The sequence below is a fragment of the Saccopteryx bilineata genome, chromosome 3, assembly GCF_036850765.1.
Source record: "Saccopteryx bilineata isolate mSacBil1 chromosome 3, mSacBil1_pri_phased_curated, whole genome shotgun sequence".
Taxonomy (NCBI): Eukaryota; Metazoa; Chordata; class Mammalia; order Chiroptera; family Emballonuridae; genus Saccopteryx; species Saccopteryx bilineata.
Window position 1 is genome coordinate 99,130,736 of NC_089492.1, and position 14,080 is coordinate 99,144,815.

Here is a 14,080-nt window from a genome sequence, read left to right on the forward strand (position 1 = left end):
AATTAAAGATCAAAGTTCTGACATGAAGTAACTGTTAGAAATAATTTCTAAAAAAAAAAAGATTAAAATTACAGCAAGACCTTTGGATGCCACAGAGATTTAAAACTCCAAAGAAAACACTGCTGCTGAGACTGACTGAGGGGACAGGTTTTCAAGGGGAAAAGGGACCAAAAGGTAAAAAGGACAACGACTTTACCTCTCCCCTTCTTTCTCAAACTTCTGACTAGCAAAGAGCATCTTTTTATGAAACAGTCGGCAATGCTCAGTAATTTTAAAAGATGACTGTATGTTCAAATACCAAAAGAACATTAATCTCCTTGGCAGTGTTGAAATGATACTCAAATGTTACTAGAAGGCAAATTGCCTGAAAAATCTTTAGTTTGTCTTATCAATCAGATAGAACATTAAGAACATCACCCTTCTAAGATCAGTTACCAGAACTGTTCATTAAGGGATGTTGTGAATGTCTTCACCAAAGAACTTTCACAGAAGGGGCAGTCCTCTCAGTGAGATGGTTTTGGCAGTACAGAGAGGAAAATGGTACATGATCCCTTTCCCAGCGGCCCTCAGGAACTCCCTCTTCCAGAGCCTTCTCCTCACAATACCCAAAATGGGAAGCAAACCCTATATAGAAAAGACCTGGATTCCCAGCTCACCACGTGTGGGCCAAGACAGTTAAGCAAGAGGGACCCCATTGTCTCTGGGTCCTAACACCACTTCACTCTGTAAATGAAACCTTGCACACTGCCCTAGTACTGGCAGATGCATCATCATTAGCAAAATCCACATTTTTACCCAAATCCAATCACTTCTCACCATTTTCACTGCTACTCCCCTAGATCAAGCCCCACATTCTTTCACCTGCCAAGTCTTGCCATCTCTGCTGTTGTCCCTGCAATCCATCTTTACCTAGTAGTCACTGGTGTTTTTAAAACACATCAGATCTGCTCTGGCTGGATAGCTCAGTTGGTTACAGCCCTGGCCGGCAAACTGAGGCTCGTGAGCCACATGCGGCTCTTTGGCCCCTTGAATGTGGCTCTTCCACAAAATACCACGTGCGGGCGCTACCTCGATAAGGAATGTACCTACCTATATAGTTTAAGTTTAAAAAATTTGCCTGACCTGTGGTGGCGCAGTGGATAAAGCGCGGACCTGGAAATGCTGAGGTCGCCAGTTCGAAACCCTGGGTTTGCCTGGTCAAGGCACATAAAAGAGTTGATGCTTCCAGCTCCTCTCCCCCTTCTCTTGCTCTCTCCTCTCTGTCTCTCCTCTCTAAAATGAATAAATAAAATTTAAAAAAAAAAAAAAAAAAAAAAAAAAAAAGTTTAAAAAATTTGGCTCTCGGCCCTTGCCGGTTGGCTCAGCGGTAGAGCGTCGGCCTAGCGTGCGGAGGACCCGGGTTCGATTCCCGGCCAGGGCACACAGGAGAAGCGCCCATTTGCTTCTCCACCCCTCCGCCGCGCTTTCCTCTCTGTCTCTCTCTTCCCCTCCCGCAGCCAAGGCTCCATTGGAGCAAAGATGGCCCGGGCGCTGGGGATGGCTCTGTGGCCTCTGCCCCAGGCGCTAGAGTGGCTCTGGTCGCAACATGGCGACACCCAGGATGGGCAGATTATCGCCCCCTGGTGGGCAGAGCGTCGCCCCTGGTGGGCGTGCCGGGTGGATCCCGGTCAGGCGCATGCGGGAGTCTGTCTGACTGTCTCTCCCCATTTCCAGCTTCAGAAAAAATGAAAAAAAAAAAAAATTGGCTCTCAAAAGAAATTTCAATCGTTGTACTGTTGATATTTGGCTCTGTTGACTAATGAGTTTGCCCTAAGCACAGAGGTTGCCATTTTGATCCCCAGTCAGGGCGCATACAAGAACAGATGGATGTTCCTGTCTCTCTCTCCCCCTTCCTCTCTCACTAAAGTCAATAAATAAAAATATAAATAAAACACATAAGCAGTCTTGCAGCTCTGGCCAGGTAGGTAGTTGATTAGAGCATCATTTCAATATGCAAAGGTTGTGGGTTCAATCCCCAGGCTGGGCACAATACAAGAATGTATGAAGAACCAATGAATGTATGAATAAAGTAGAGCAAAAAAATCGACGTTTCTTTCTCTCTCTTCCTCTTTCTTCATCTCTCTCTAAAATCAGTAAAAAACACACAGACACATCAGATCATATCTTCCTTCTGCTTTAAAACCTTCCAAATCCTTAGCTGTCCCACTTGGAATAAAATCCAAACTCCTTCCCAGAGGCACACAGGCCCTGCCCCCTTCAAACCTCATCTACCCCTCTCCCATCTTGGACTATCTCGGACTAAATGCTAGCCTTCCTTTTCTGTTCCATAGACAAGCCGAGCTCACTGCCATCTCAGAGCCTGTGCATTTGCCGTCCCCTCTGTCCAAAACACTCTTCCCTCCCACTTCCAAGGCCAGGTCTTTGTCACAATTCAGGTCTCAACTCATGTCACCATCTCATATCCTATTCAAAGGACCACCCTTGCTGTATTCTAGACTCTTTTTTTTTTTACTCTCTGAAATTCTTACTTACTTTCTGACTTTGTTGTCTGTCCCCCTCTCACTGCCACCTCTCGTCCACTGGCTCCAAGCAAGCAGCAGAAACCCTGTCATATGCTTCTGTATCCCCAGTGTCTGGCACAGTCACAGAAGTCAAAGAATGGTTGACAAATGGTTAGAATCCAATTATTTTTTAATCGTTAATGTATTTTTTCTCAATAAATAGATATTAAAAGTACAGCTACTATGTTGTAGGCAAATATGTTTTTCTTTTAATGGGGTCCTAAATTAAAAAATAAAGTATTTGCAATTCCTATCATAAACAAAGGGTTGATTTCTTAATTTTAAAAAAAATCATTGACCAAAATGAGCAAAAGATAAAATAGCTCACCAAAAAGATAAAGGATTCTTAAATATATGTTAAGGTAATTTTTTTTCTGAGAGAGAGAGAGAGACAGACAGAGACAGGTAGGGAGAGAGATGAGAAGCATCAATTCATAGTTGCAGCATCTTAGTTGTTCACTGATTGATTTCTCATATGTGCCTTGACCAGCGGGCAGGGAGGGGGCTCCAGCCAAGCCAGTGACCCCTTACTCTAGCTAGCAACCTTGGGCTCAAGCCAGTGATCTTTGGGCTGAAGCCAGCGATTATGGGGTCATGTCTATGATCCTTCGCTCAAACCGGCAACCTTGGGGTTTGGAACCTGAGTCCTCAGTGTCCCAGGCTGATGCTCTCTCTATTCACCGCACCGCCGCCTGGTCAGTAAAGACAAGCAATTTTTACTCAAAATAAAGCAAAAACAAATTAAAGCTACTAGATAGCCTTTTTCACCTTTCAGCATGACCAAGAGTAAAGGTGCAGTGGGGAAGGGAGTGGAAGAAAGAGAATAAAAAGGGATAAATATACAGTGACGGAAAATGATTTGACTTTGGGTGATGGGTACACAACATAATCAATAGTTCATATGCTATAGAAATGTTTATCTGTCTTTTTTTTTTTTTTTGCGTTTTTCCGAAGCTGGAAACGGGGAGAGACAGACAGACTCCCGCATGCGCCCGACCGGGATCCACCCGGCACGCCCACCAGGGGCGACATTCTGCCCACCAGGGGGCGATGCTCTGCCCCTCCGGGGGCGTCACTCTGCCGCAACCAGAGCCACTCTAGCGCCTGGGGCAGAGGCCAAGGAGCCATCCCCAGCGCCCGGGCCATCCTTGCTCCAATGGAGCCTTGGCTGCAGGAGGGGAAGAGAGAGACAGAGAGGAAGGGGGGTGGGGGTGGGGTGGAGAAGCAAATGGGCGCTTCTCCTATGTGCCCTGGCCGGGAATCAACCCGGGTCCCCCGCACGCCAGGCCGACGCTCTACCGCTGAGCCAACCAGCCAGGGTCTTATGTACTCTTACTGATCAATGTCACCCCATTAAATTTAATTTTCTAAATTAAAAAAAAAATTAAAGGTGCAATTAGCCTGACCTGTGGTGGCGCAGTGGATAAAGCAACGACCTGGAACACTGAAGTCACCGGTTTGAAATCGTGAGCTTCCCTGGTCAAGGCACATATGAGAGTTGATGCTTCCGGCTCCTCCCCCCTTCTCTCTCTCTCTCTCTCTCTCTCTCTCTCCCTCTCTCTAAAATGAATAAATAAAAAAATAAAGGTGCAATTAACACTTTGTAGATTATGAAGAAACATGCTCCCTCACACACTGCTGGTGAGAGTGTAAACTGATGCAATCTTTTTGGAGAGCAATTTGAAATTATCTGTAAAAATTAAAAGTGTACATGCTCTGACTTTTATTCAGGAATTTAGCCTATGGATATAGTTTCATAAAAGCAAAATAATGCATACCCACAAAGATATTTACTACAGCATATCCTACAAATAAGAAACAATATAAATGTCCAGAAATTATTCCATACAAAGAAATATTACACAACTGCATAAAAGAATCAGGCAACTCTTTACTCATATGGAACAATCTCTGTGACATGTTGGTTAGTTAATAAAGCAAGTTTCAGGACAGCTTTTTAAAAAACATATGCCATATCAGCGGTAGAGCGTCGGCCTAGCATGTGGAGGACCCGGGTTCGATTCCCGGTCAGGGCACACAGGAGAAGCGCCCATTTGCTTCTCCACCCCTCCGCCGCGCTTTCCCCTCTCTTTCTTCCCCTCCCGCAGCCAAGGCTCCACTGGAGCAAAGATGGCCCGGGCGCTGGGGATGGCTCTGTGGCCTCTGCCCCAGGCGCTAGAGTGGCTCTGGTCGCAACATGGCGACGCCCAGGATGGGCAGAGCATCGCCCCCTGGTGGGCAGAGCATCGCCCCTGGTGGGCGTGCCGGGTGGATCCCAGTCGGGTGCATGCGGGAGTCTGTCTGACTGTCTCTCCCTGTTTCCAGCTTCAGAAAAATGAAGAAAACAAACAAACAAACAAACAAAAAAAACACATATGCCATATCCTTATATAAAATGTCTTTGAAATGACAGAAAATACTTTAACTTTGGTTATATCTAGGAAAATAACTGAATGGTTGGATAATGGAGAAAGACTTGCTTTTGTAGCTTTTGGACTCTGAATATCATTTATATGATTATTAACCATCTAAAACAAATCAATTTAAAAGATCATATCCAGGCCCTGGCCAGGTAGCTCAGTTGGTTAGAGCATTGTCCTGCTGTATCAAGGATGTGGGTTTGATCCTCCACCAGGGCACATACAAAAATCAACCACTGAATGGCATAAATGAGTGGGACAACAAATCAATGTCTCTCTCTCTTCCCCTTCCTCTCTCTCTAAAATCAATAAATTAAAAAAAAATAAAATAAAGATCGTATCCATACACAAAAAATTTTCAAATTATTGATTTGGAAAACCTCTCAAGATTACTTCGAAATTTCAGATTGTGTGCCATTCCAAAACTTCAGAAGTCAAAAAAATATCTTATTATCTTTATTCTTTTTGCACAATAGGTACTTCATAAATAATTGTTCCTTGATTTAATAGGGCACATGATTGTACAGGTTGCGAACACTACAGTTTATTTTTTTATTTTTACTTTTTTTGGGGAGAGGGAGATGAGAAGCATTAACTCGCAGTTGCGGCACTTTAGTTATTCATTGATTGCTTTTCATATCAACTAAGAGTTTTGCCACCTGAAGACCACAGCTTTACCCCACACAGCTCTTCAATCTCTGCAAGAGAAGATATATTCCTGGAAGGTTTTATTCTGAAATGTAATATAAACAGCAGATATTTATTGTGCAGGAATAATCATTTTTTTCTAGAAGATGCTATCATAATAAATAGTATAAGAGAATTTAGCTGCCTTCTAGGGCTTTTCAGCTCATCTAGTTTAGGAGCTAGGACATGTTTATATAAAAAAATAATGACCATTCAAGGAAGGATATTATAGATGCCAAATAAGTAGCACAAGTAAGCAATCCCTCAAGAAATTCAGGAGGAAAATCACATTTACTAGGGTAATCAGAAAAGGCTTCAAAAGAGAAATAGAATCTGAGTTGGGCTTGATGTATGATCCACTTTCAATAGGCAAGGGAATGCACAGAAAGGGACAGTCGGATGGTCTGGGACCAAGCGAGCAGGCCAGTCTGGACAAATGGAGCCTGCACGTGGTGGAAGTGCTCCTAGCTCCTGGAAATCTATTTAATCAGTCCCTGAGCCTGTATCCTTCCAATGCCCTGGATTAATTTTAATTCATCCTAATATCTCCCAGAATTGTCATTTCTTCTCTATTCTCGCCACCTCAAAGCAATCCAAGCTCTCTTTCCTTACCTCTGGATAGATCTCTAAACTCAATCTCCTGTTTCCAGTCTCCCCCATCTCAAATTCACAGTGCACAACTCACGACATTATATTACATGCATAACCCTTTCACCCCAAACCCACCAATGGGTAAACACTGCTTGCAAATAAAAATTATTCTCTCTCTTGTTCCAGGCCTTCTAACATTTGCTTTCTATCCATCTCTCACTCCACCACTGAACTCCTACCCACTTAACATAACATACAAATTTCAAGCCTATGCCCATGCCTGGAAAATACTCATTTTTGTCCCCAGGTGGAGCACACATGGTTGTGCAAGTTGCAAACACTACAGTTTTCTCTTATTGTTAGTTTTTTTGAGGGGGGGTGGCAGATAAGAAGCATCAACTTGTAGTTGCAGCATATTAGTTGTTCATTGATAGTTTCTTGTATGTGCCTTGACTGAGGAGCTCCAGCTGAGTCAGTGACCCCTTGCTCAAGCCAGCCACCTTAGGCTCAAGCCAACGACCATGGGATCATGTCTAAGATCCCATGCTCAAGCTGGTGACTCCGTGCTCAGGGCTGGTGAGCCTGCTGGTGACCTTGGGATTTCGAACCTGGGACCTCAGCATCTCAGGTCAATGTTCTATCCTCCATTGCGCTGCCACTGGTCAGGTGTAAAGTACAGTTTACATAAATGGTACCCTCTGCCAGTGTTGGGTAGTGTACAACCTCTGCAACCTTCCAGGGATGGCTTGTTTCCATCTACCCACACCTTGAAGGCCTTCTCAGAAGAATTCAATTGTTGATCAGTTGTACCTCCCATTCCTACATCACCAACTTGACACCATTTTAAAAAATACAGTATTTAGAATACCAACAGTGCCTTGAACACAACAGTTACTCACAAGATGCCTGTAAATTACAATGGGCTAAGCCAAGAATGGCAAATTGTGACATAAAGAGACTTGAAGGCCAAGAAAGAAGTTTTGACTTTATTTGGTAGATGCCAAATATGATCAATGATCAGAATGATGTTTTAGAAAGACTAATTTCAGCAACCATAAGCAAGCAGGGGTTGAGAGAGTATGGTATACTTGAAGTGCCAGCTTAGGGACCCTCTCCATTGAGGGAGGCCAGTGGGTGGCTCCCTCTGTAATGTGCAGCCTCCTCAGTCATTCAGTCATCCTTCAGTTGATCTGTTTGGGATTACAGATACTGATTTTCAAATACCTACCATCCAAGTAAAGCTTAAAACTGGGCCATTAAGCCAAGAAAAAGATGCTATTGCCTGAAATATCTGCGTATCTAGGAAACAGTTCTAACTTGAGTAATTATATATAAACATAAAATACATATACACAAATTAAGCATTACTCTTTTCTTCTTCCTTTATTTCTTTTGCAGTCTTCCTCTTTTCCATCTGTTTCTTTCTTCCTTTTTTGCTCCCCCTCTCCCTCAAATTATTATTCTTGTCTCCCATTTCTTTCCTAATGGTTTACATGAACGATCTCCACACTGCCCTCCCCATCTCCCCAAAGTCCCCCAATCCCCCCAAGTTATTATTCAGCTTATTTGACTGGTTTTGCTTATATACAGGTTTAGCCAACTCCCCTAAATATTTGTACTAATAACTCAATTCTCCTGCTTCCTTTGCTAATGTAGCTTAAACCTTTATTAACCTTAGAATTCTACAATTACTAGTGAATTACTTCAAGGGCACTTTTTATGGCCCTCTGAAAGAATTAAGGGCACTTATTTATTTAGGTATATGAATTAATTTCATTGTACTGTTGTAGTACCAAATAACTAACTCTTATCAGTAAATTGAAAACTCAGAACCTAATACATTAAACAAAATTAGTTTCCTAATGAATTTCCTTCCAAAGCATGTCTTGGATTTCACGCCAAAATGGCATATCAATAATGGACTCCATTGGGGGCAGGGGGGCAAGGGGAATGTTGAGGGAACAGGGGTGGGGGGGATGTATTCAGTGGGACACCTGAATCTATGTAAACACAATAAATTAAAATCAAAGTATACAATTCAAAAATAATAATAATAATGGACTCCATGGTACTAGACAATTTCATTTCTTAGATTTATATAATAATCTTTACTTTCCAAAGGAAGAATATTACGTGGAAGACACCCACTGCAATATCAAGGCAGATAACACCATTAAAAACATGCAAGTGCCTATCAGGAAAAGATTATCTGGCGCAGCCTAATTTAAAAAAATGAATGAGCCTGACCTGTGGTGGCGCAGTGGATAAAGCGTCGACCTGGAAATGCTGAGGTCGCTGGTTCGAAACCCTGGGCTTGCCTGGTCAAGGCACATATGGGAGTTGATGCTTCCAGCTCCTCCCCCCCTTCTCTCTCTCTGTCTCTCCTCTCTCTCTCTCTCTCTGTATCTCCCTCTCCTCTCTAAAATGAATAAAAAATAAATAAAAATAAAAAAAAGTAGTGGATATTCAAAAAAAAAAAGATTAAAAAAAAAAAAAGTTTAAAAAAATGAATGAAGGGGAATCTTAAAACAGTATCAAAGGTAAGACCAAAAAAAAAAAAAAAAGGCAATTTGTATTTGTGCCCAAACAGTCTATCTCCCTTGAAAGTCTAACTTTACTCAGGTGAGAATGATCTAAGGAAAGATTTAAATATTTTCCTTTCATCCTAGTAAAGTGAAAAAAAATATTATCTACTCAAATACGGTTTCTGGATTGAGGGCAGTTTAGATTCTTCTCCTCTCCCAAGGTAATGGTTTTATCCCTCCCCATACTGCAGATTCCTGTTAATGACACAGTGTAAATCTTTGGTACCAACCGGTGGGCAGGTGCTTTGCTAATTCCATATTTTGTAGGAAAAAGGAGAGAAAAAGAGCACAAACATCCATTACTTAGAGCCTACCGTTAAGTTAATCTCCTTTATGACACAAACAATTCCATTACAGTACATATTATGCACTGTGTATAGAATGTGTGGGCAGTGCATAGCAGACCACATTCACAATAACCAGACTTTGTCTTTTCAAACACCACCAAAAATTGGCAAATAATTCAAACTGCTCTTAGTTCAATTTTAAACAGTTGAATACTACCAATGAAACTAGAGAAATCTAATTAACCGGTCGCTAATTGCTCAAAAGTATACTACAAGGACGGGAGGTTTGTCTATGTCCGCCCCTCCCCATGCCCGGAGATTCGTCCAAGAGAGGGGTGTCTAGTTTATGGACCAGAGCCGGCTTGTGCCAGGAAAATAAGGGTCGGGAGTGAGGACCAGCGGGTCCCTAGCTGGCTACGCCTGAAGCTTCGCTGGGCCCAGAATCGAGACTGACTCAGTCGCCCAGAGGCAGACAGGACAGAGACGGACCGACGGACTGGACGGACAGACGTGACAGGACGGACGCAACGGGCAAAGAAGCAGTGCGTCCTACCCGGAGGGCTCCCTCCCAGGGACGGCGGAGTACCTGCTCCGGTCATCCAGGCTGCGATTGTCGGCTGCTGCGGCGCGCCAGTCGGGCAGTGTGCTAGCGCACAACACCACCATGGACACGATCACGAACACTACCGACACGCTAGCCAGGATCTGCGCGGCCAGAGACGACGTGGGCTCCTCGAAGGTCCGCCGCATGCGCTCCAGCCAGCGCCGGGAGGGGGCTGCCTCCGCCCCGCCGGGTCGTGCCTCGTCGCGGCCCAGCGCGCCCGGCTCGTCGGCGGAGTAGAAGGTGTAGGTATCGGACATGCGGTCGTCGAGGCGGCGCTGGCAGCAGTACTCGAGGTGTGCACCCTCCAGGCCCCAGTAGATCATCTCGTTGTAGAAGGAGAGCTCGCACATCCGCGGCGCGAACCGCAGCTTGCCGTGGCCACGCACGTAGAGCAGGATGAAGCCGAAGGCCTCCGAGTGCCGGTCGAAGAAGTACTCGTTGCGCTCGCGGTCGTAGTCGTCGCACACCTCGAGCACATCGCGCTCCGAGCGGCAGCCGTGCAGCCGGCTCACGCGGCGTAGCGGGAAGTCCTTCAGCAGCTCCCGGGACATCGAGTACCGGGCGCCGCCCACGTTTAGCACCACCGAAGCCGCCCCGCTGCGCCCGAAGGTCATGGCTGGCTGCCCCGAAGCCCCTAGGCCCGAGGGCGCCGCCGCCCCCCAGCCTCCGCGCGGGGTCTGTCTGACGTTGGCCGACCCGGGAGCGCGCCGTCGGGGCCCGCGGACTGTGGCCCACTCTGCCTCCCCGCTCCGCTTCCGGCGTTCGCTGGCCCGAAGATCCCTCGGCTCTAGCCTCCACGGCAGCCCAGCGTCGCTCCTAGCGACACTCCCTTCGCGCGGCAGCACCTGCAGGTGTACGGAGACTCCCCTCTGGCGCCAGCTCTGCGTCCCACTGGCGGAGACCGAGGCTGTCAGCACCGCCGCCCCTCGCGCCCGGGGGTTGCCCCCTCCAAGGCAGGGATGTCCTCTTCAAGGCAGGGGAGCTGTCCTCCCTGAGGGGTGCGGGCGGCAAGAGGGAAATCTGGTGCGGGATGATTCCCGGTCCCCGGCGCTCCCTCCGGCCGTGGATGTGGCAACCGCCCCTCCGCCGTCCAGAGGCAAGAAGCAAAGTGAGCGGTTTTGCTGGCGGTGAGGAGCCGGCTCGGAGAGGCGGGGGCGGGGCCTCCTCAGCTCCCGGCTCCACTCGGCTCACCTCCCAGTGCGCGCCGCCTTCCTCTTCCCACCCGCGCCCGCACCTCCCGGGCTCGCTCGGGCTGGGATTCCCCGGTGCCCCGCCCTGGACCTCGGGCTCCCCGCCTCGTGACGCCGTCCTCCGCTCCCGCAGTGGCCGGGAGGGGTCCACAAGGCGGGGAGGTGAGAAACGGGGAGCCCCCGGGTGGAGGGGGGTGAGCCAAGCCCCACAGCCGGGGTGCCGGCTCCCGCGTCCCGACCCGGGCCATCAGGATGACTTGGACAGCTCCCAAGGGCCCTTTTAACAGCCCCCCAAAGGGAGGCGACAGTATGGTAAGGAGGGGTGAAGACTGGGGTGCAGGATTTGAGGGGCGGGGACAGACGGCGCTTGGAGAGCTTCTTCCATAAACTATCCAGAACCCAGCCGTGCTTCTGAGACCGCCCAAAGGGTTTCTCAGAGAAGGCACTCCAGCAACTGCTTTTCTTGAAGACTTTGCTCTTCTCTCCCAGCGAGGAGATCACGTACCGTGTGCTCCGAAGGCGGCCTCACACCCCAGCATCCAACCTCGGTTCCACCCTCCACCGGAGGAGAGCGACCCTAGCCCCCACTTTCTGGGGCACTATTTCTAAGAGGGCGCGGTGCCTACGTGTAGTGCGCCTGGACCTCATCGTGACTCTTCCTGTGGAGTAAGATGAAAGTCTGGGGAGAATTGCCTTGCCACTGGCGAGAACAGAATTGCTCGTTGCCTTCGTCTGCATCCTCCTTTTCATAAAGTCTTGATTGCCCCCCGTGCACCCCCAAGCCGGCTGCAGCACGGGCCCTCGGAGCTTTAAGAGCCACTTAAGACTCCGCAGAGCGAACTGCCCAGTGCTTTGCTCTGGTCAATACCCAGGCAGTGGGTTCCATTTGGCAGGGATTATTTTAAAGTGCTACCAACAATTCACACGACATCTGACACTAACAGCCTAGCCCGCGCAGAAGTAAAACAGGTGAGTCGTAAGGCAAACTGTGTTAAATGCAAAACAATTACTGGAAGAAAAAGTAAGGGTGGAGCTGGGTGGGATGCGGTCAACTGACCTGAGAGTAACCCAGCTGAGAAGGGTTTTGCTTTGCCCTTCACTTTCATAATTTTGTAGGATTGTCTCGTGCCCACTAGAGGTCACCAAAAAGAGTCATTTTGCTCTTAGTCTAGTATGGATTCCTAGCGAAAAACCAGAAACCTAAACATTGAAATGCTCTCTCTCACCAAGTAAAAAAAAAAAAAAAAATCACTGGGTGTTTTTTTTAAAAAATTGAATTCATTGAGGTGGCATTGGTTAACAAAACCGTAGAGGTTTCCAGTGTACAACTCAGTACATCATCTGCATACTGCACCCTGCACTCACCACCCAAATACAGTCTCTTCCCGCAACTACTTATCCCGCATTTGCCCTCTTCCATCTCTCCCTAGCACCTTTCCCTCTGTCAATCACCATACTGTTGCCTCTATCTACATGGTCCCCCCCCCCCCCCACAATCCCTTCACCTTTTTCATCCAGCCCCTCAACCTTCCTCCTCTCGGACAGCTGTCAGTCTGTTCTCTGTATCTATGATTCTGTTTCTAGACTGCTCACAAAAATTAGGGGATATTTTATAACTCCATATTCATTTTGAATTACTCCCTAATTTTTGTGAGCAGTGTATTTTGTTTGCGTGGTTTTCTTTTATTTTTTTCCTCTCTCTTTTTTTTCAAGTTTATGGGTAGGCAGTTTCTTAAAAAATGATAATCTAAGTTGTTTACCCCTAGACTTGGATAATTTATCTTAAAAGCACTTAATGTGATAAAGAGCTCAAAAGCAGTTGTTGATTTGCTAAGTAGCTACTACACCAGGAGAACATCCTGAAGGAAGTGAGTTTCAAGATAGAATCAAAGGAGGCGATGGTCATGAGCTGGCAGAGAGAAAGAACAGAGCATTCCAAGAAGACTCTCAAATGTGAAGGATTCAAGTCTAAAGAAAGGGAATGCATTTGCTTGGCTGAAAGGATGGGGATCCCAAATGCAGAATTTCTATTTCATCCTATAAGCAATGGGATCCCAGAAGGTTTTATGAAAGCTTGGTGAAAAGCTTTATTTCAGGAAGATTCCTTTGCCTTTTGGGTTATCCTAAGGAGAAGTCCATTTCTGCAACCCAGGAACGAGAAACCCACTCCCAAGTCTTTGTAGATGAGAAAGGAAACACTGAGACCAGGGTCTCAGCAGGACTTGGAAATGGATTTGTTATAGGATGTGAGGATGGAGAAAAGTTTGCAGATGTGAGAAAAGAGCCTGACTTCACACCAACAGCCAATTCCTCAGGGAGTTGTTAAAAATACTTTCTAGAAGCATCACAGGCCACAGAACAACTATTTTGTTGATTGTTTGCTCTAACATTACTGTATTTATTTCCTGTGGTCTCTATCTAGAATCCCTTTAAAAATCTGTTGATTGAACCAGTTAAAGAAATATTACATTTTAAATTAAATTTGAGTTCGGAAAACAAATGAATGCGAGGGCAATATAATTTGTGCCTCCTAGGTATATTTTCATAAAATTTCTTAGAGATGGGTTTAAATCATTTTATTTGTTTCAAGAGTAATATTCCTGTTTGATTCATCAACCACTGCTACAGCAACAATACCCAAACCATTTTCTTAAACAAAGAGAACAGTAAGATGTAGAAACAATTGGCTTGTTTAGTTTAGAAAGCATTCTTAAAAACAATTCTAGTCTTTCGTGCTCCGAAAAGAAGACTGTGTTAAGAATTATGAAGTCTAAATTCTTTGCTGGTTCTGGATTATATTTAGGGTCTTCATATATAAATCTTTAGAATGCATTAAAATATAAAGGCATCAGGGAGGATATGATCATTTAGAAGAACCAAGAAATTTTGTCATCTCAATTTATCAACCCATTATTTAGGGTGGATTAAGGAGGCTTCAGAGATGTGGTTGTTAACTTGCCTGAGGTATCCCAGCCAGCAGTATCATGGTAGAGACAGACTGGAACCAGGTTTTCTAGTTTCAAACTCTAGTCATTCTATCTCCAGAGCCCGCATTGCTACCACAACTTTCTATCTGATCATTCAGCACTCCTTCTGTGAATCCTGTATTATGCCACCAGACAGCCCTTCCTTCTGTTAATTTTAATCAAGTCATT

The 14,080-nt window shown here is 45.9% G+C and overlaps 1 protein-coding gene across 2 annotated transcripts in view; it reads right to left on the reverse strand.

Moving 5' to 3' along the window:
- The window catches only part of KCNG3 (potassium voltage-gated channel modifier subfamily G member 3), a 33,465-nt gene extending 22,640 nt beyond the window's left edge, over positions 1-10,825 (reverse strand). The window contains exon 1 of one of the 2 annotated variants that reach the window (XM_066266999.1): positions 9,718-10,825. In XM_066266999.1, coding sequence (XP_066123096.1) covers positions 9,718-10,349 — 632 coding nt within the window. In that variant the 5' untranslated portion in view covers positions 10,350-10,825. Of the gene's footprint in view, positions 1-9,684 lie in introns of both variants that reach the window. The other variant, XM_066266998.1, reaches the window with a different exon arrangement.
- Between the last annotated feature and the right edge of the window lie 3,255 nt (positions 10,826-14,080).